At 30.2% G+C, this 22849-nt stretch overlaps 1 protein-coding gene across 1 annotated transcript; it reads right to left on the bottom strand.

Annotated features, from left to right (window-relative positions):
• Positions 1–15993: 15993 nt before the first annotated feature.
• LOC114130879 (uncharacterized) lies at positions 15994–21446 on the bottom strand. Its single transcript, XM_027995950.2, has 3 exons — positions 20032–21446; positions 16756–16933; positions 15994–16686 (listed from the first exon to the last, which is right to left on the bottom strand). The coding sequence occupies exons 1-3, from the start codon at positions 20139–20141 to the stop codon at positions 16429–16431; spliced, it is 546 nt and encodes a 181-aa protein (XP_027851751.1). The 5' UTR covers positions 20142–21446; the 3' UTR covers positions 15994–16428.
• Between the last annotated feature and the right edge of the window lie 1403 nt (positions 21447–22849).

Here is a 22849-nt window from a genome sequence, read left to right as displayed (position 1 = left end):
AAACATAATGGTAAATCAATAATATCGTTGCTTTATTTGACTTTAAATGTTAAAAGTCCATTTTGTCGCTAAAATTACAACGTGTGAATAGATCGATGAAATAGCGCCATCTCGTGTCACCGATTAAAATGAACAGTATACTTGACGCATATAAACCTTATACGAATAGACGCCAGACGGTACCCAAATGGTAGTAGTTCCGTCGTTCACATGTGAGGGCGCTGATCGCCACGTATGCGCACAAGAACTATGGGATTGTACCACAGAATAAAAACAATAATAATAATAATAATTATTATTCTGTGATTGTACAGTCATTGTAACCGTGCGCCTTATCAATACACACACCGCGTACTATCACAGTTAGAAAAGACGCACCATCACGGACTAAGATTAACAGGACTGGAAACGAACAATACTGCACAATATAATGAAAAGATCCACATCTCTTACGGAAAGTCAATGTGTACAAACCTTACATCACAGAATAAAACAATGCTTACATGTTACTTGTTATAATAAGATATTTATTTTATACTTTTATAGTTTAAATAAATTTGTTTTTCATCAGCTTCATGAACTGTATTCAGTATTTCAGTGATTTGTTTAATTTTATAACACTAGACAGCGCCACAATCGCTCATTGACTTTGCGTAACAGATCTTGTTCAAATAATAAAGGTTCGTTTCCAGTTCTGTTAATCTTAGTCCGTGCGCACCATCCACTCAGAATTCCCCGTCTATTAGTTTAAGGACTATTTTATAAACGATATATAGCGCAGACTACCATACACTTGACGCGTATAAACCCTAACCTTATACGAATAGACGCCTATACTATATAAAACTTATTTTTTTATGACTTGATTATTTTATTTTGTGGCGACGTGAACAATACACAACGAGCCGCCCAAATTATTTACGATGTCGACAGCGTACAATAGGAAAAACCCATGTTCTAGAATATTCCACGATGGTCTCGCTAGAGTATATTCGGGGATGTTCTAGAACAAAGCGGAGCCTATAAATACCAGCTGATCAGATGCTCAATTTTCATTCCGTCAGTGACTACGTATCGCGACTTACCGTGTTGTTCAGTTCGCAGTAATATTGTACGCGTAATTGGTATTTGTTTGTTATATTTCATTCTTGTACATACATATCACAGTAATATAGTGCTTAATATTTTATAAATTGTGAGTGATTATTTATTACCATAAACCACAAATTGGTGACCTCGACGTGATGGAAAACAATGAATCGTCAGTAGCCAGAGTCGCGGTGAAAATTCCCGAGTTCATTTCGTCGGATCCCGAACTTTGGTTCGCCATGGTCGAGGGATGTTTTGCCAGCGCAGGTATCAAGATCGACAGTACGAAATTTGGGTATGTTGTCGGCGCATTACCACCCAAATATGCGGTTGAAGTGAAAGATATCATAATGGCACCACCATCGGAAAACAGGTACGTAAAAATTAAACAAGAATTGGTCAAACGTCTCAGCGCATCCCAAGAAGAAAAAACTCGCCAACTATTGGAACGGGTCGAAATGGGTGATAGAAAACCATCGCAATTTTTACGCCATCTTCAAAGCCTAGCTGACACCTCCATTCCGGAAACACTGTTAAAAACGCTGTGGATGGGCCGACTACCGAAAAGTATTCAGGTAGCGCTTGCGATCGTCAAGGACTGCAAACTCGAGGACCTTGCAACACACGCAGATAATATTGCAGACGCGTCTGGTCCTATGCTACCTCAGATCGCGGAATCAACCGTGAGTAATACTCTGGAAGCTACGTTAAATCTTAAGCTTTCACAGCTAGCGCTAGGGATTAATCAGGAAATCACGGCGCTGAGAAAAGAAATCGCTGAGATCAACACCCGTCCTGCACGTGGGCGAAGCCCCGATCCTAGTGCCCATCGTTCAAGATCTCGATCACAAAGTCGTAATTCACACGGTGTCAATGGAATCTGTTGGTATCACTGGCGTTTTGGATCCAACTCCCAGAAATGTGTAAAGCCATGTACATATAAGTCGGAAAACTAGAAAGGCAATCACTGATGGCGGCCAGTGAGCTAATGCCATTTCCACGCCGCCTATTTCTAACCGATCGTGTCTCACGAATACAATTTCTTATTGACACTGGAGCCGATTTATGTGTATACCCACGCAGTGTGGTTCAAGGTCAACGAGATAAATCGGACTACTCCCTATCAGCAGCCAACGGGACGACCATTGCTACGTACGGAACTATTACATTGCTCTTGATTTCGGACTTCGTCGAGTTTTCACTTGGAGATTTGTGGTCGCGGATGTATCCAAGCCTATCATTGGTGTGAATTTTTTAAACCATTATAATCTTCTGGTAGATATACGTAATCAACGTCTCTTGGACGGTCTCACGCAACTCACTGTACACTGTACAGGGTCAAGCTGCGAAATGCGACATACAATCCATCAAAACAGTTGTCGGAACGACAAGGTACCATGACTTATTACAGGAGTATCCTGAGATAACCCGACCTGTTGGAGTAATCAAGGACATCAAACACAACACCAAACATTACATCCAGACGACACCAGGATCTCCCGTCGCGTGTAAACCAAGGCGTCTAGCCCCTGACAAACTCAAGGGAGCCAAAAAGGAGTTTGAGACTATGCTAAATTTGGGTATAGCTCGACCTTCTAAAAGCCCTTGGTCTTCACCACTCCACCTGGTTTCAAAGAACACTACGGACGCATGGCGACCCTGTGGAGATTATCGTGCACTTAATACTCGAACTATCCCAGACCGCTACCCAGTTCGTCACATCCAGGATTTCACACACTTCCTTCACGGAAAAAACATTTTCTCAACAATCGATCTGGTAAGAGCCTATAATCAAATTCCTGTAGCAGAGGAAGATATCAATAAAACGGCCATAATAACACCATTTGGACTTTTCGAGTTTCCTTTTATGTCTTTCGGACTCAGAAACGCCGCTCAGACGTTCCAACGTTTTATTGACGAAGTACTCCGTGGACTTGAGTTTTGTTTCAGTTATATCGATGATATACTGGTAGCTTCTATTTCTGAAGAAGAACATATCAAGCACTTACAGATCATTTTCAATCGGTTACGTGAATACTCTCTAGTAATCAACCCTTCCAAGTGCGTTTTCGGACAAAAAGAAGTCAAATTCCTAGGTTACCTTATTTCCACAAATGGCACACGTCCTTTACCTGACAGAATCGACGACATCTTGAAATACAAGAAACCGACATCAGCAAAAGGGTTACGACAGTTCCTGGGTATGATAAACTTCTATCGAAGTTTTATACCCGGAGCTTCAGAAGCACAAGCACCATTGAACGTCTTACTGGTTCCCAATCTCAAAGGCAAAACTCCTATCAACTGGACACCTGAAGCTACTGCTGCTTTCGAAAATTGTAAAGAGAAACTTGCCTCAGCCACGTTACTTGCTCATCCTCGCGACAATGCACCATTGGCCATTGTAAGTGATGCTTCTGACACCGCAGTGGGCGCGACTCTCCAACAATTCGTCAACACGGGATGGCAGCCTCTCGCATTCTTTTCAAAAAAACTTTCAGTAACTGAATCTAAATACGGAGCCTACGATCGTGAACTCCTTGCTCTCTATCTTGCTGTCAAACATTTTCGACACATGGTAGAAACTCGCAATTTTACCATTTTCACTGACCACAAACCCATCACTTTCGCCTTTCAGCAGAAACTTGAAAAGTGCTCACCACGCCAATTTCGTCACCTAGATTATATCTCACAGTTTACTACAGACATAAGATATGTGCCAGGTAAACAGAACATCGTGGCCGACGCTCTCTCTCGAGTGGAAGTTCTTTCGGATACACTGGATTATACTGCCCTGGCTAAATCTCAACAAGAAGACGACGAATTAAAAACGTATTTACGGAGTGACACTGGACTACAGCTTAAGCAAATTCAAATGCCCGGCATGGATGTTCCTGTGTTTTGCGACACCATGACACCAACCGCCCGACCTTTCATTACAAAATCTTTTCGACGTGCTGCTTTTAATACTGTCCATCGTCTTTCACATCCAGGCATAAAAGCCACTACCAAGTTGGTAACACAACGGTTTGTATGGCCTTCTATCAACAAGGACTGTAAACAATGGGCCCGAGCATGCATCGAGTGTCAACGAGCTAAAATAACACGTCATGTTTCAGCACCACTTGGTTCATTTCCTCAACCATCACAAAGATTCGAACATGTACATTTAGACCTCATCATTATGCCATATTCAGAAGGATTCCGCTACTGCCTTACGTGTATCGATAGATTTACTCGATGGCCGGAAGTGATACCTTTGGAGAACCAAGAAGCAGAGACTGTCGCCCGAGCATTTTATACACATTGGATTTCAAGATTTGGTACACCTCTTATTATAACGACTGATCAAGGGAGACAATTCGAATCAAACCTTTTCAAGTATCTAGGATATTTGACTGGTACAAATCACCTTAGGACTACGGCCTACCACCCTTCAGCAAACGGTATGGTAGAACGAAGCCATCGACAGCTTAAGGCCGCTATCAAATGTCACCAGAACAAACGGTGGACTGAAATACTCCAACAGTCTTATTAGGCATACGAGCAGCTTGGCGCGAGGATCTGAAGTCCACATCCGCAGAACTTGTATTCGGAGAACCACTTCGTCTACCTGGTGAATTTCTCTCAACAAGATCAGATGACGCTAAGTTTGAGAACGCAGCAGAGTTCATCAAGGATCTTCGACACCAGATTCGCCAGATACAACCGGTAAATGGAACCTGCCACGGAGAAAAGAAAAATTTCATATTTAAGGACCTCGCCACCTCCAAACAAGTGTTTATTCATCATGATGGACCGAAAAACTGTCTACAAATGCCGTACGACGGCCCATACCCAGTTGTAAGTCGCAATCGGAAAACCTTCTGCATTGACGTGAAAGGGAAAAAGATAACAGTGACTATTGATAGACTGAAACCAGCCTACATAATTGCTGATGACATACACGAGGAGGTTAGCTCCAGAAACATGAAACATGCCACACCCGAATCTATCGCAAATAAGGAACCAAAAACAGAAGAACCGACACCTGAAACAAAAGACAGGAAAACGCGTTCCGGTAGGAGAGTCCATTTCCCCGAACGTCTTCAAATAAGTTCCTGCTGACTCCATCACTGGTAGGGGGGTGATGTGGTGACGTGAACAATACACAACGAGCCGCCCAAATTATTTACGATGTCGACAGCGTACAATAGGAAAAACCCATGTTCTAGAATATTCCACGATGGTCTCGCTAGAGTATATTCGGGGATGTTCTAGAACAAAGCGGAGCCTATAAATACCAGCTGATCAGATGCTCAATTTTCATTCCGTCAGTGACTACGTATCGCGACTTACCGTGTTGTTCAGTTCGCAGTAATATTGTACGCGTAATTGGTATTTGTTTGTTATATTTCATTCTTGTACATACATATCACAGTAATATAGTGCTTAATATTTTATAAATTGTGAATGATTATTTATAACAATAAACCACAATTTTATATCGAACATTTTATGACCATTTCTATGTTATTTAAAATTTATATCTACAAAAATTTACAATATATAATGATGGCATCAACTAGGTACACATAAACACTTAAAAGTTAAAAGCAATTTTTTAAACTTTTCACTCCTAACTATTATTTAGTTAATACTTTAATTAACAAATAACTTAATACCATAACTAGATAAAAACTTAGTATATGCAATTAATATGAAATGAACAATTATTGTAGATAGATACCGTCTATTTTAAGTTAAAATCATGTTATATGAATGTTATAACTATTTTATATTAAGTTTACTTGGGTATACGTCTCCTTATTTTAACTTAATACTTATTTAGAGTACCTACCTACAATCAATTATTTGAAAACCAAATAAATTATAACTTGACTAACTCGTGTGCGTTTTCATTAACTTTTCCGCCTTTAGAAATACTAATATCATTGATTTATTAATTAACACTACTGTAGTTATTCACATTATAATATAGGTATTATAGAAAAAGAGACGGGCGATGAAATTCATAAAAATAAAAGGTTTGTTTTGTGCGTCACGTAAACGATACCATGATTTCGTGATGCTTACGATGGGATGTAATATTAGATGAAACAAATTAATATAATACTGTATGCACTGTTATACTTACAACGAAAACGCCGTCTGACTAAATCGCTTCTTCAGTATTAGATTTATTTACCGTCCGTTTAGGTACTATGCACACTATCGACGACCGTATACTAATAATTCAAATGAACAGTAACCCTTTCGAAATATCACATTTATGTACAAGATTTTAATTTGTTAATCGGTCCGCGATGAACTTTATAAATCGTTTTACTATAATGGCACACTATTTGTAACTATCACAAATCATATATGTCAGATTCATTAAATCTGACATCAATTTTATGTGAGCTGATAAAAATATAAATTTACTTGGTACCTAATTGATAAAACGAGTATAAATAGAAAATATTAAACGTCCAATAACGATAATAATCCATTTAATTCGCGGTAGTATGCACAATTTATGTTTTTAAAAATTTATGTTTGAGCAAAAACCAAGTTATATAATTTGATCAGTTTAATTGTTATCAGCTTAAATACAATAAATACGATCATACTAAATAAAATATGCATTAAGCTCAATTTATGCGAAAACATATTGTGAAATAAATATAGTCCCATTTTCATAGGAATTATATAAATTACGGACATTATACTCACTAAAACTCCATTTGGACGTAGTAAAAAAACATGCAACAAATCCTAGCACTGGCACGAATAACCAACCAATAGCCAATAGGCAAAGGTACTTATACTATTTTATTAAATTCAATTATAGATATTATAAAAAGTATCATTGCATATGAAAAAACAATTCGCTGAATGTAAGTATACACCAAATTATTAATTGATAATTTATCAATTATATTTATAATAGTAATACGGTATGCTAAACAAATTGTTGCCTAACAATAACATCGCAAATTTAGATAGATACCTACATTAGGTACATTACATTAATTATTAAAGTATTATAATTTTATTTTTAATAAGAGTTAATACGTAGGTATAGCAATACTGTCGTATCTCGTGAAAACGGTATAAATTGATTATTGATTAGTAATATAAGTAATAGAAACAGTTTAAAGTAATAAAACTAAATACATTTACATTTTCATTGACTATGCATAGAAAATATTAATTCACGTAATGGCGTATTTTTTGAATTTTGATATTGGTAATAAATAATAACGAATAACTAAAATTAAAAGAAGAAATATAATTTTTTTTTCATTTTAATTCCCAATTTTGACAACATTTTAGTTTTAAACTGCAATTTGTATTGTTATTATTATTTATATTATTATATTGCAGCTTTGGTATTTTTTATATGTTTCTATTGCTGTAATTAAGCAGAACTTGCTAGAAATGTTAAATTATATTTTAAAGGTTTATTATCGAGCCTTTAATTTTTATCGACAAATTCGTAAAATTGAAATGAATGTTTACGCTGCATCAAAAAATTATAACAGAAAAATTTTCATATATTATTGGAAAATAAATACATTTTTTCGTACACCCTGAATCTAAAATATCTATCTTACGAAAAATTACAAATAATGTAAAAAATATTATCGAAAAAACATTTTTTTTTTTTAAAATAAACTGAGTGCTAAGAGTGATTAATCTTAATGTTAAAATTGCGTCATCCCTGTGTGTCGTGAGTTGTGACAATATGCGTGTGTCATACCAAATGCTATGATTACGCAGATTTTGGAATTCTCGGTATAAATTATTGATGTGTATTGTGTGGGAGTCCAACCCTATCATTCTGCATTGCAATATAAAACATATGTGTATTTATAACCACTTGTATGATATCGCAATGTAGATTAATAGGTAATGAACTCCCAAAGCAGATATTTCTTCGGCATCGTATTATAGACTATCACTGCTCACAATCCATACCAGCCATGTTAACACGGATGACCGTAAATAATTTCGTTGATAACTAAAAATGGAAAAAAAGTAATTAAATAATACAACGGTTGAATTTTAAACATAATAGTAAATCAATAATATCGTTGCTTTATTTGACTTTATAAATGTTAAAAGTCCATTTTGTCGTTAAAATTACAACGTGTTAATAGATCGTCGAAATAGCGCCATCTCGTGTCACCGATTAAAACGACCCATACACTTGACGCGTATAAACCTTATACGAATAGACGCCAGACGGTACCCAAATGGTAGTAGTTCCGTCGTTCACATGTGAGGGCGCTGATCACCACGTATGCGCACAAGAACTATGGGATTGTACCACAGAATAAAAACAATAATAATTATAATAATTATTATTATTCTGTGATTGTACAGTCATTGTAACCGTGCGCCTTATCAATACACACACCGCGTACTATCACAGTTAGAAAAGACACACCATCACGGACTAAGATTAACAGGACTGGAAACGAACAATACTGCACAATATAATGAAAAGATCCACATCTGTTACGGAAAGTCAATGTGTACAAACCTTACATCACAGAATAAAACAATGCTTACATGTTACTTGTTATAATAAGATATTTATTTTATACTTTTATAGTTTAAATAAATTTGTTTTTCATCAGCTTCATGAACTGTATTCAGTATTTCAGTGATTTGTTTAATTTTATAACACCAGACAGCGCCACAATCGCTCATCGACTTTGCGTAACAGATCTTGTTCAAATGATAAAGGTTCGTTTCCAGTTCTGTTAATCTTAGTCCGTGCGCACCATCCACTCAGAATTCCCCGTCTATTAGTTTAAGGACTATTTTATAAACGATATATAGCACAGACTAAGATATACATTCATTCATTCATATCAACATTTATCACATGTGTGTACAAGATTTTAATTTGTTAATCGGTCCGCGATGAACTTTATAAATTGTTTTACTATAATGGCACACTATTTGTAACTATTACAAATCATATATGTTAGATTCATTAAATTCGATATCAATTTTATGTGAGCTGATAAAAATATAAATTTACTCGGTACCTATTTGATAAAACGAGTATAAGTAAAAAATATCAAACGTCCAATAAGTACTCGCATTATTATGCACAATTTAGCATTTTAGATAAAATTTTATATTTTATTAAACATTATGCAATTAATATGAAATGAACAATTATTGTAGATAGATGCCGTCTATGTTAAGTTAAAATCATGTTATATGAATGTTATAACTATTTTATATTAAGTTTACTTGGGTATACGTCTCCTTATTTTAACTTAATACTTTTAGAGTACCTACAATCAATTATTTGAAAACCAAATAAATTATAACTTGACTAACTCGTGTGCGTTTTCATTAACTTTTCCGCCTTTAGAAATACTAATATCATTGATTTATTAATTAACACTACTGTAGTTATTCACATTATAATATAGGTATTATAGAAAAAGAGACGGGCGATGAAATTCATAAAAATAAAAGGTTTGTTTTGTGCGTCATGTAAACGATACCATGATGGCGTGATGCTTACGATGGGATGTAATATTAGATGAAACAAATTAATATAATACTGTATGCACTGTTATACTTACAACGAAAACGCCGTCTGACTAAATCGCTTCTTCAGTATTAGATTTATTTACCGTCCGTTTAGGTACTATGCACACTATCGACGACCGTATACTAATAATTCAAATGAACAGTAACCCTTTCGAAATATCACATTTATGTACAAGATTTTAATTTGTTAATCGGTCCGCGATGAACTTTATAAATCGTTTTACTATAATGGCACACTATTTGTAACTATCACAAATCATATATGTCAGATTCATTAAATCTGACATCAATTTTATGTGAGCTGATAAAAATATAAATTTACTCGGTACCTATTTGATAAAACGAGTATAAGTAAAAAATATCAAACGTCCAATAAGTACTCGCATTATTATGCACAATTTAGCATTTTAGATAAAATTTTATATTTTATTAAACATTATGCAATTAATATGAAATGAACAATTATTGTAGATAGATGCCGTCTATGTTAAGTTAAAATCATGTTATATGAATGTTATAACTATTTTATATTAAGTTTACTTGGGTATACGTCTCCTTATTTTAACTTAATACTTTTAGAGTACCTACAATCAATTATTTGAAAACCAAATAAATTATAACTTGACTAACTCGTGTGCGTTTTCATTAACTTTTCCGCCTTTAGAAATACTAATATCATTGATTTATTAATTAACACTACTGTAGTTATTCACATTATAATATAGGTATTATAGAAAAAGAGACGGGCGATGAAATTCATAAAAATAAAAGGTTTGTTTTGTGCGTCACGTAAACGATACCATGATGGCGTGATGCTTACGATGGGATGTAATATTAGATGAAACAAATTAATATAATACTGTATGCACTGTTATACTTACAACGAAAACGCCATATGACTAAATCGCTTCTTCAGTATTAGATTTATTTACCGTCCGTTTAGGTACTATGCACACTATCGACGACCGTATACTAATAATTCAAATGAACAGTAACCCTTTCGAAATATCACATTTATGTACAAGATTTTAATTTGTTAATCGGTCCGCGATGAACTTTATAAATCGTTTTACTATAATGGCACACTATTTGTAACTATCACAAATCATATATGTCAGATTCATTAAATCTGACATCAATTTTATGTGAGCTGATAAAAATATAAATTTACTTGGTACCTAATTGATAAAACGAGTATAAATAGAAAATATTAAACGTCCAATAACGATAATAATCCATTTAACTCGCGGTCGTATGCACAATTTAGCATTTTAGATAAAATTTCATATTTTATTAAACATTATCGTAGGGTTTGGCATTTGTGTATAGTATGAGACTTTTTTTACAAATCCTCATAATTATTTGAATAATGTGAATTGGTAAATGTGAAATCTATTACATTTTGTGGTATTTGCTTTTTTCAGATAAACAGTTAATTATTGCAGATAATACGTCATTATTACATCAAAAAAACGTACCCATTATTCATTTGACATTTAGGTAATTGATTTGATAGATAAAATGATTAAAGTTCAATCATTAATCCATATTATTAACCATCATTACCATAATATACTAACTCTCGTTTCAATCGTATTATTCACTTAGACGTTTGTTGTTGTCCGGTACGCATGTTTAAAATTGTAATACATAGTACTTAGGTTTTAACTGGTCTTGTTTTTAAACATAATAAACCATTATACCTACCAGAAGATACGTCGTTGGATCGGTTTGTTTCATTCATAACAATTGCAGTATCTAGAGAATTAGGTAAGTGAAATTTAAACTTTAAACCTGGAGTCTTCTATACTTGAAAGTTCTTTTCGAATTCTTTTTATTGTCTTTTCATATAGGTATAACATTTTCTATAGCTTTAAGTTTAATAAGTGTTCACGTTGATTGCAGTTCTTTTTATTGTTCATAATATTATTGTCTCCATCGTGTTAGTGGATAAATGATAATAATTGCATTTTTTTTTTCTTCTTAACACATTGTCAAAATAATATCACACTTTTATTTCTAAAATAACGATATTTATAGATATAGAACGCGAATTTATATATATATTAAAAACCAACCAAAAATACGCTTAATAATCTTAAATATAGATATAAATATATGAATGATAAATAGAAAATATCTATAAAAATTTAGCAAAAAGAAAAAATTATTTTTTGAACAATTATAGTGAAATAATAGCAATGGCCAATCATATTGATAGCAGTTTATACTTGGGATAACTGTTTATGCTTACTAGTATAGGTACATATTAATCTATTTTGATACTATGAAAATAAATTTTTTTTAAAACATATTAGACGATAGTATATTATCATACTATCGTACGAAAAAAAGTATCGAATATGCCCTAAAAAAATTTTATATTTTAAATCATAATGTCATGAAACAAATGTTGTGCTCACTTAACACATATCATACGAACAATCAGAATAAATATGCAAATCCGCGCCTATAGATGTAGTCGTAAAATGTAATGGAGCACAAAATTACTTTATTGAAAAGTATTCTATTTTGTCAAATAAGCTTTATGCATCTTTATCTTAGTGATAGATAATAAGCGATATGACGTATGATTTCTTTATGTTCTATTTAAAAGTATTCTGTAGAAAAATATTACCTACCTTATTTACAAATTTATCATATAAACAACTTTGCTAAGAATATTATAAAGATTTTGTTGATCAATGTTATTTTAATTTTAATAATACATTATACATTGTAATTTGTATTTATATAAAATATATAATCCAAATATTAAGTTATAAATAACTTTATTATGAAATAAATGATAAGCATCTTTATTTTAGTTATATTTTCATTAAGTCTTTACACATGGGTTAAGTATTGTGCAGATGGTTCATCCCCGTGCAGCTTTACCAATGAAAAAAGTAATTAATATTATTTATTTTCAATAATTTAATTTGTTTTATTTTTTAAAAAAAAATCAAGTTTAGAATTAGAAGAAAGATTTTTTCAGTGTCAATAAAATCAATAAAATCTGGTACATTCATTCACAAATCATTAATGCTTAAGTTTAACCCATGTTTTATTTTTCGTACAAATTACTTAAGACTTATGAGATATGACATTTATGGTTTCTTGAGTGGAATATAAAAGCAGTTTATCAACACTTGAATTTATAAATAAAATATTTAAGAAATTTAAGTGGGTAACATCGTCCTTACTACACCTAAGAGTGCATGTATTAATTCTATTAAGCTTTAAAACAATTTTTCTTGTACCTTTAATCAGATTTTTAAAAAATATCATTTGTACTTAGTAAAATAAATGTATTTTTATATAATGCAGATATCTACAAAACTACCAATTTGCTTTGCTATAACTAATAAAAATATTAATTTAATTTGAAAAACTTAATTATCTATTTTATTTTTTTTATTTTAAGTATTCACGTTTCATCTTCTCTGTTATACAAATATGTTTGGTTTTAAATACTATGATAGTTACTTTTTTATAGTACAAAAGCATATTATATTGATGTATGTTGTCTACAAAAAAATATTTATGTTTGAAAAAAAGATACATTATTATAATATAACTAAAATTTTAACAATTTTCTATTATTTATTATTAAGAGATATACAACTACTATGCAATTGTTTTTTTTTGCAATAGCCAATTAATTAGCTAATTGCGTTAATTTTTTTAGTAAATTTTTATCTATATCATTTTAATAATTTTAATATTTAAAACATCTGTATATATAAAAAAAATAGTTTGTCATATAAAAACTTATTAAGGTAATTGCCAATTTGAAAACTCATCAAAAACTACAGTTTATAGAGTCCTAACTAGTTTGCTACCCAACAAGACTCGATAGATTTTTGCATTTTTATCAAAATCATTAATGGTATTTTTATGTCTATTACTTTTATTAGAGCTAGTCTAACCAAAAAAAAAAATGCGGGCAAGTGAGTACCGCTCTGCTGTACATTAGGTGCCGTATGGATCATTATTATATATTATAGGAGTGTTAAATTTGAATCCAATGATAGTTATCATTGTATACGAAAAACGATTCTGAACAAAGATGATTTGTCAGCCTAGGATATAATTTCTAGTGGTTGGTGAAAAAGGTGGTTTATGTTTTAATGGCCTGAATATAACAAAATTTAAGTTCTTTTATAATAATTGTAAGCTAAACTTATGAAAAACCTTGTATTAAATTTTCAACTGTTAGCTACTTATACAAAAATTTTTATGAAATATACCTACAAAATAATTTGCAAATATTCATGGTTTTGACGAATTTTTGTCAATATTTGAACTTCAAATGCTAATAAAAAAAAATTGTGCCTATGTATTCTTATAATTTTTTAATCACTATAATAATAACTTATGAGGAACTTTGCATTAAATTTTCAAGTATTTTGATATGGCCAAAAAGATTTTATCGACACATAAAAAAACAATTTTAAAGAAAACGCGAATCTTAATAATTGGTAAAATTTTCAACTATCTACGATTTATACTTTTTGAGTAATAACAAATATTTAAAATCGTTTGAGGATAAATCGTTATCGTTACGCTATTTCGTTAAAATTTAAAATTCAAACGCACTTAAAATTCCTATACTTAATTTTCCTATAATGATGCTTCGAGTTTTCTCTATAGCTACTTGAAGGAAAACTTATGGAAAACTTAGTGTTGTATTTTTAATCCTTAGTTATAAACACAAAAAATTTTATGATTTTTCAACTTCAAAATAATTTGCAAATATTCATGCTTTTGACGAATTTTTGTCAATATTTAAACTTCAAATGCTAATAAAAAAAAATTGTGCCTATGTATTCTTATAATTTTTTAATCACTATAAGAATAACTTATGAGGAACTTTGTATTAAATTTTCAAGTATTTTGATAGGGCCAAAAAAATTTTATCGACACTTCAAAAATATTTTTTCAGAAAAATTGAAAATTTCAGTTGTCTATAAATAGCTCAAAAAAAGTCAAAATATTTTGAAATTTAAATCACGTAAAGAAAACACGAATCTTAATAACTGGTAAAATTTTCAAGTATCTACGACTTATACTTTTTGAATTATAACAAATATCAAAAATCGTTGGAGGCTAAACCGTTATTTAACGCGGTTTTGTAAAAATTTAAATTTCAAACACTCATAAAAATTTTTTGTCTGAATCCGGTAGAGTTTTTTTTACAGATAATTGAAGAAAAATGTATGAAGAACCTTGTACCAAATTTTCAAAACTTAGTTATAAAAGAAAAAAATTTTATGATTTTTCAACTTCAAAATTACTTGTAAATTTTCGCGTTTTCGACAGATTTCGTTAAAATTTGAACTAAAAACGCTTATAAAAAAAAATTGTGACCAACGATTTTTAATTTTTTTTAGCTACATTAAAAACAAATCATAAGGAACCTTGTATTAAATTTTCAAAACTTTTTGGTCATCCAAAAATTTTTTATCGACACTTTAAAAAAAATTTCTCAAAAAAATCGAAAATTTCAGTAGTCTATAAATAACTCAAAAAAAGTCAAAATTTTTTGAAAATTTAACTATATACAGATACCACTGACATCAACATTTGGTGAAAATTTCAAGTATTTTCAGTGATTAGTTTTTGAATTACAACCATAAAAAAAAATCGATTTGGTCGAAAACTGGTTTTGCGTAAAAATTGCTGTTTTTCCGTCATTTTTTTTTTGTTTTTCTCGATTTTTTGAAAACTGTTAAAAAATGTTAACTTTTTACCTCTATAATGCACCAAGGATATTCACTTTTACATCGGAAATCACCCTAGTCTACATTTTCAATAAATTTAGAATATGCAGCTAAGAAACTATTATATTATTAATAATATAATAACCAACAATTATATACAATTTTTAAATAGTTATATCAAATAACTACAATCATGAGCTTTTTAAAAATATTACATTGCTTACAATTACATATTTTTTTAAATTATAATATGGAAAAATAATAAAAAAAATTAAGATTGAGAAATATAAAAGTGAACAATGACTCTAGTAAAATATGAAGGAATCTTGAAGCTTACAAAGTGAGCAAAAGGGAGTATCTAAAAGGTAGAAAGAAATTGATAATAATTAACAGCATGTTGATGATTAGTAAGTTTGAACCAATCAAACTCTTAATTAATATATAATGAAATTTGCATTGGACACAAGACAGTTAGTATGAAGGATGCAAATCCAGATAAACACTTTAGATGGTAGACATGTTCAATCAGTAGGTAATCAGCAAAAGTATACAGATCTATAGTATAAATTCATATCCAAGTACAAGAATAAAAAAGGAAACCGTTCAAGAATTCACTAAACAAATTATTTAATAAATAATTTCAAATTAAATTTACATTTTTAACTTAACCAGGTTAGGTTAGATTAACTTAGCCAATATTTTCAAAGTGTTTTTTATGTAGATTTCTATATAGAACTAGACAGCAAACTCCCACTATCAGTTGAAGCCTGGTTTTTCAGTTGGCATTATATGGTAAATATTAATTATGTTGTATTGTATTTTATTATTTCTAAACCTGTTATTTAAAATAATATAAAAATACAATTTATATAAATCATTTTACATTTATTATTATATTTCACCATTAAAAACGATATTATTCCTAATACATTTTGTATAATAAATGTAATATTTTGTCAACTGACAAAATGGTGGACGTTTTAATTACGTAAAAAATGTTATTAATCATAATCATAAGTTCACAGTTGGATTTTTATTTTTATAATTATTTTTTGCTGGGTATATTCTTATTTATTAATTTTTTAAAAACTAATGGATTTAAGCCAGCATACAAGGTTCTTTTTTTTTTCTTTGGTTTATTTTTAACCATATTTTCAACTTTTTCTTCAGTTTTTGATGTTTTTTCATCGCTTTTAATTGGTGTTGAAACTTTTGGCAATTCTATAGTAGATTTTATATTTAATATTTTATTCTTCTTATACACAGAACTGGTTTTATTTAAGCACACCAAGCATTTCATTACCTAAAATATATTAAATAAATCAATATTATAATAATAGTATTATAATTAATTATATTTATAAAAATTTACCATATTAAATGATGTAGAATGCTTTTTTAGAATTTTACCATTTTTATATTTTTTTTTTGGAAGAGTTTTTAAAACATAATTGCCATACTTCCAAGGAGTTAAACAGTATTGGCAACCGTTTTCTGTATTCATAGATTTGATTTCATCTAGTTGACTGTTTTGATTGTGCTGAGAACATCTGTAACAAAAATATAAGATTAAGCTCATATTAATGAAAAAAACGGCCAACAGCTAACTATTGAATAAAAATTAATTTTTAAATAGTCAAATTTATATTATTATTTGTCTAAAAACAATACTAGGCTTAATATTTCTTAATTAAAGAAAATATCTTATTTTAAAATTATCATTTCAATAGCTCAACACATATATAGTTATAAAGTATTTATTAAAAATATATATAAATTATAAATAAGTACAAGTTTAAAATATTTATTTTATTATAGGTATATCAAGGTTATCAGCTCTAAATAAAAACATGTTTTTTAATTTTTATTCTATGGATAATATTATAAATTAAGATATACATATATATATATATATATTATACTATTTTAGATATATATCTTAATTCATGACATAAATACATATAGATATTCCTATTTATAAATGAATTGATAAATTGAAATTTTGTCTCCCCCTTGAGAATTTTCCTATAGGCGCCCTTGTTTATATTAAATAATTTTTCAATTAGTTTTATAAATATCAGACTTATGATTAAAGCTGATCTTTTTTAAATTAATATAATAAAATTATTACTTTTAACAAAGTTGCTTTTGCATGCAATTGAGTTAATTTTGAAAAGTTGTACTTTGTTATTTTGAGTAATGTATAAATAGTACATAAGCATTTTAAAATTAATTTTATATGCATCTCCCCAAGCAGATATTTCATATTATGACCAATGGCGTAATAAGAGTGTTACTAACATAGCACTTGCAACACAAAACATTTTTAGGTGTTGCAAAAGTATTGTTTTGCAATACCAAGCATATTCAACACACACACACACACATATATATATATATATAATATGTATGAGTAAATAGTGTTTTATCATGTTATTTATCTATAAATGTATTCATGCTATGATAGGTAAACATATTTAAAATTATTTGTATTCAGTTCAGAATTAATTAAGCTTTTAGTTGAATATGTTATATTATACAACAATTGTTTTTATACTTCAGTATCTTTTACACACATTTTTATACTAGAGAATTGAGGACAGAAGAGGGGAATTTATTTTATATCATAACATAAAAATAGTTTGCCATACCAAAAATGTGAACTAAATTATACCACTGCATGTAAGTAAACAGATTGTGTAAGTACAAAATTAAACATTTGAAAAATATTAAACAGTAAAAAGCTATTGAATTTTAATTAATTAAAATCATAAAATATAGACATAAAGCTATCAAATATATTTGTATTAAAGCAATTTGTATTATGAACTTTATTTAACTTAACATTTTTAATTAAAAAAATTCACAATTAACTCTAATTTTTATTTTTCAAAATCAAATATTAAGATAATGCTTTACAATAATATGCTATCTCTATCTTACAAGCATACTGCAAACAATATAAAAAATATGTATATAGTATAACTGATAGTGTGTACTGTGTAGTTAACTTTAATATTAGAGTGAATGGACATAATATGACCAAACTTGAAGGTTAGAAGATTAGTTATGTTTGTACAAAGAAATTTTGTGATATTTTAAATGTTTTTAAGATGGAACAACATAAGACTGTATAGTGTTTTCTTAAAAGAGAATTATCAACTGCATACTGTAAAATAAAATATTGAGCCTTCATACATAATAATTAATAAGTTATTAATTTATAAAAATATAAATAAAAAGCTCTAAAACAGTTATTTTATATTATTAACATCATATTTAAGAGTATTAAATTTGGTATTATTTATCAGTACACATTGACAAAAATCTTTTTTATAAGATTGTTGGCCATTGTGTATGCCATATTATTCAGTTTATTCAACAGACTATTATGACCAAGGACCGGATTTATATGCATTTGCATGTTTTTTTCTAAACAGTCTAAAATAGCTAGGTAAGCTATAAGTTTGAATATAGTCAATAGATCTGAAATATAAAGTTTTATTTTGCATATTTTTACATATTTTGTCATTTTTTGACATGTACTGTATATTTCTGTATTTTACGATTTTTGTATAGCATGTACATGGTTTTTAAATGCATAATATGTAATATTTTGCTTATTTAAATTTAAATAACGTATCTATAATTTTATTTATAGTCCATGTAATTCAACGAAGTCGTTTTCTTAAGAAAATATTATTGCAAAATGTACCTATTACATGAGAGAAATTACAATATCATTGTTTATAACTTTTAGTTTTAATACTATCAACCCAAGTTCTTTCACAATTTTTTTTTTATCTAAATCTTAATTTAAACTTAAATAAATGAAATACACTTGTATGATATCTTTTACAAATACTGAAATACCATTAAATTTAACATTTTAATGTATCAAATTTCAAATCATGTCTTATAAATAGATATCAAAAAAAATTTTTGAAATATTTTTAAAAAAAATAAAATAAAATTGAAATGTTTACTTATACTACGCACATTGGATATCCAAATTAAGAATTAAACAATCATTATGTTAATAAACAATTTCTTTTAAACTACATTGAAATTGCTATACCTATAACAAGCTTCCATTAAACAAAATTTTCTGTTTAACAAATTATTTTTGAAAACCATGACCTTCATTGTTAATCATGCATAAATGTATTTTTTTTTTACGAATCTGTTGTTTCTATATAATGAATAAACTATTTGATAATAAACCTGTTTTTGTATGTTTTTGATGTTGTCACTATCAAATGTTAATATAAATATTGTTTAAAATACCAATAATTTTATGTATCCGATAAAGATAAGACATTGGTAGGCAAGTAGGTTAATTTTACAGTAGTTCTATGTGTTATAATTTTAATACTAACGAAAACGTATTCGTACGCTCAATTTTATTCTACATACAAAAAAATGTTGAAACGTTAATGTTAATCAATTGTTAATAAATTTTAAATTCTAAATGAAGTCAATAAAGGTATTAAAAAAATATATTACCAAAAAATAAGATATTCCAACAAATTATGTTTCATTGCATAACAATACTTATTCCAACAAATTTTTTTCACATTCAATAGTTATTTAGTGATGCATTTTCAGATTGTTATTAGTAATACTTAGTTCTTGGAAAAGTACTTACAAAATAGAAACCCTTAAGGGCGCCATAGCTCTTTGATCGTTATGCAGTTGTTTACCCAACAAACTTATGTATTTGGAAACATAATCTACAGTGAACTTTTTTGCATCCATAATGTCAGATTCAATTCTACCGTCTTCGTACTTAAACGCAAGTGGGATTTCGTCGCAATCGTTTAGTTTTCGAATTTAAAAAATAGTACCTCCAATCCCCGGCATGGCTGTTTTCCGACAAAAACATTACACCTCAACGGTAGTGTTATTATCGTTTGTTTTGTTTTCGCGACGCGCATTATCATGATGATAAATCCGCGAGGACTAGAATGATTACGGCGGCTTCAGTCATAGATAATACAGGAACTTTTATACAATACCGGACACCCCTTTTTTTGGCCATTTTTTTGGGGGGACTTAGTCATTTTTTAACAAAAAAAACGTTGGTGAAGTCAGAATTGAGGGCACGGACTTAGTTTTTAAGTTATAGCCTTATGAAGTTAAACGCTTTTTCACAATTAGCTTATATAGTAGTTAGGTCGAAACTTTACGTCAAATTTATTTATGGCGCGGTGGTCACGGAAACTGTTCCCACGCGCGACGCTCAGGGTTCAACACCAGCACGGACAAAGTGTTTTTTTGCACTTTTTTTTTTATAAATTTGAGCTTTTATGGAGATTGCGGAGCGAGGTTATTCACTTTCTCAGGTAATTAAAAACAAAAATATTCCTCGATCTGCTATCCAAATCTACCTAAAGTAGATCACTAAGTTAAATTAAAAATGTATTAAAATTATATAAATAACACATTTAATTAGGGTTATTGTTCCATTAAATACCATAAAATTATAGATTAAGTAGTAAGTACATTCAAAATATTATTATATATTTGATGCATCGAATTATCGAGGAGTACCTCGATCGATTGTATAAAAAAAAACTACGAAAACTTAAATAATTATATAAATAACTCATTTTATTAGGTTTATTGTTCCATTAAAACACCATATGGCATATAATTGTAGATTAAGGTATACCTATCTAACGTATTATACATTTTCGATAACAAAAAATGTCAATTTTTGCATGATTTCATAACCACGTACAAAATATTAACGATCATTTCGTTTTTCTTTACTAACGCGAGTACATTAAAGTAACGTATACTATGGCAGCTGAAAAACATGTTAATTTATTTGACCTTAAAGAGTGGTCAGATCTAAACGACGGTTTAGGTCTAATCACAAAATTACAAGAGTATGGCATTTTGCCAACGGAACAAAAATGTCTTCGTGGACATTTTATGAAATTGGTTAAAGATCAATCCACGATTGACAAATATAAATGGATTTGTCGTGAAAAAGTTGGTGGCAAAAAGGGTAAAAAAACATGCAACTATAGGTAAGTACTACTACAATTTCCTACAATTTACAAAATTAAAAAAAAAGAATTTAAACAAAAATTAAAACTAAAACACAAAAATTAAAAACTAAAACTAAAAATTAAAGAAATTAAAACTAAAACTTAAACATATTATTATTATTTGTAGTCTATCACTCCGACATAAAACATTTTTCTACAAGTCTCATCTATCATTATTAACAATTTGTGGATTTGTTAATTTGTGGGCAATGAATTGCAAATTTCCAGTAATGCGACTACAGTTGAGAGTCACAGATAAGACCTTAACTGACTGGTCGTCGTTTTGTCGAGAGGTGACTTATGACATGATGGTCATTAATAAAACAAAATTGGGTGGATATGGTCATATAGTTGAAATCGATGAGTCAAAATTCGGACGTCGGAAGCATCATAGGGGCCATAGGGTAGAAGGACAATGGGTGTTTGGAGGCTACGAGAGGGAAACTGGCAAGTGTTTCATGGTCCCGGTTGAGAACCGCAATGCCACGACCCTTTTAGCAGTCATCAAAGACTGGATAAAACCTGGAACAACAATAATTTCAGATTGTTGGAAGGTAATATATCTTTACATACATTTAAATTATAAATATTATAAATTAAGAACAAATCTATAATTTAGCGACCTCGCAAGTTTTTGATTTTTTTTTTTTTTACAAAAAAAAAATCATTATTTAAATTTATTAAATAAGCCACACAGTAAATGAAATGAATTTTCGCTGCGCTGAATTTTCTCGCTGCGCTCGCTCGGACAATTAAAAACGAAAATATCCCTCGACTTGCTATGCAACGCCACCTCAAGTACGTAACACGGTAAATTAAATGCATTTTTGTTGCACCGAGTCACCCGGCGTGGTCACTCGCTCGCTGCGCTCGCTCGGACAATTAAAAACGAAAATATCCCTCGACTTGCTATGCAACGCCACCTCAAGTACGTAACACGGTAAATTAAATGCATTTTTGTTGCACCGAGTCACCCGGCGTGGTCACTCGCTCGCTGCGCTCGCTCGGACAATTAAAAACGAAAATATCCCTCGACTTGCTATGTAACGCCACCTCAAGTACGTAACACGGTAAATGAAATGCATTTTTGTTGCACCGAGTCACCCGGTGGGGTCACTCGCTCGCTGCGCTCGCTCGGACAATTAAAAACGAAAATATCCCTCGACTTGCTATGTAACGCCACCTCAAGTACGTAACACGGTAAATGAAATGCATTTTTGTTGCACCGAGTCACCCGGTGGGGTCACTCGCTCGGACAAATAAAAACGAAAATATCCCTCGACTTGCTATGCAACGCCACCCTAAGTAAATAAACTAAATTTAATTAATTTAGAAAAAAAATTAGAAAACTGCAGCGTGGGCGCTAAACTAGATGTATATTTTATTATACTTATTTAATTTAATTTT

This window comes from Aphis gossypii, chromosome X, assembly GCF_020184175.1.
Source record: "Aphis gossypii isolate Hap1 chromosome X, ASM2018417v2, whole genome shotgun sequence".
NCBI lineage: Eukaryota > Metazoa > Arthropoda > Insecta > Hemiptera > Aphididae > Aphis > Aphis gossypii.
This window is presented reverse-complemented; position numbering and strand designations above follow the sequence as displayed.

Coding starts and splice junctions, on each gene's coding strand:
- LOC114130879 (XM_027995950.2), bottom strand. CDS start 20,141: ATGGATGCAAAAAAGTTCACTGTAGATTATGTTTCCAAATACATAAGT. Junction 16,934..20,031: donor CCCTTAAGGGTTTCTATTTT/GTAAGTACTTTT, acceptor TTTTTGTTACAG/ATGTTCTCAGCACAATCAAA. Junction 16,687..16,755: donor ATTCTACATCATTTAATATG/GTAAATTTTTAT, acceptor AATATATTTTAG/GTAATGAAATGCTTGGTGTG.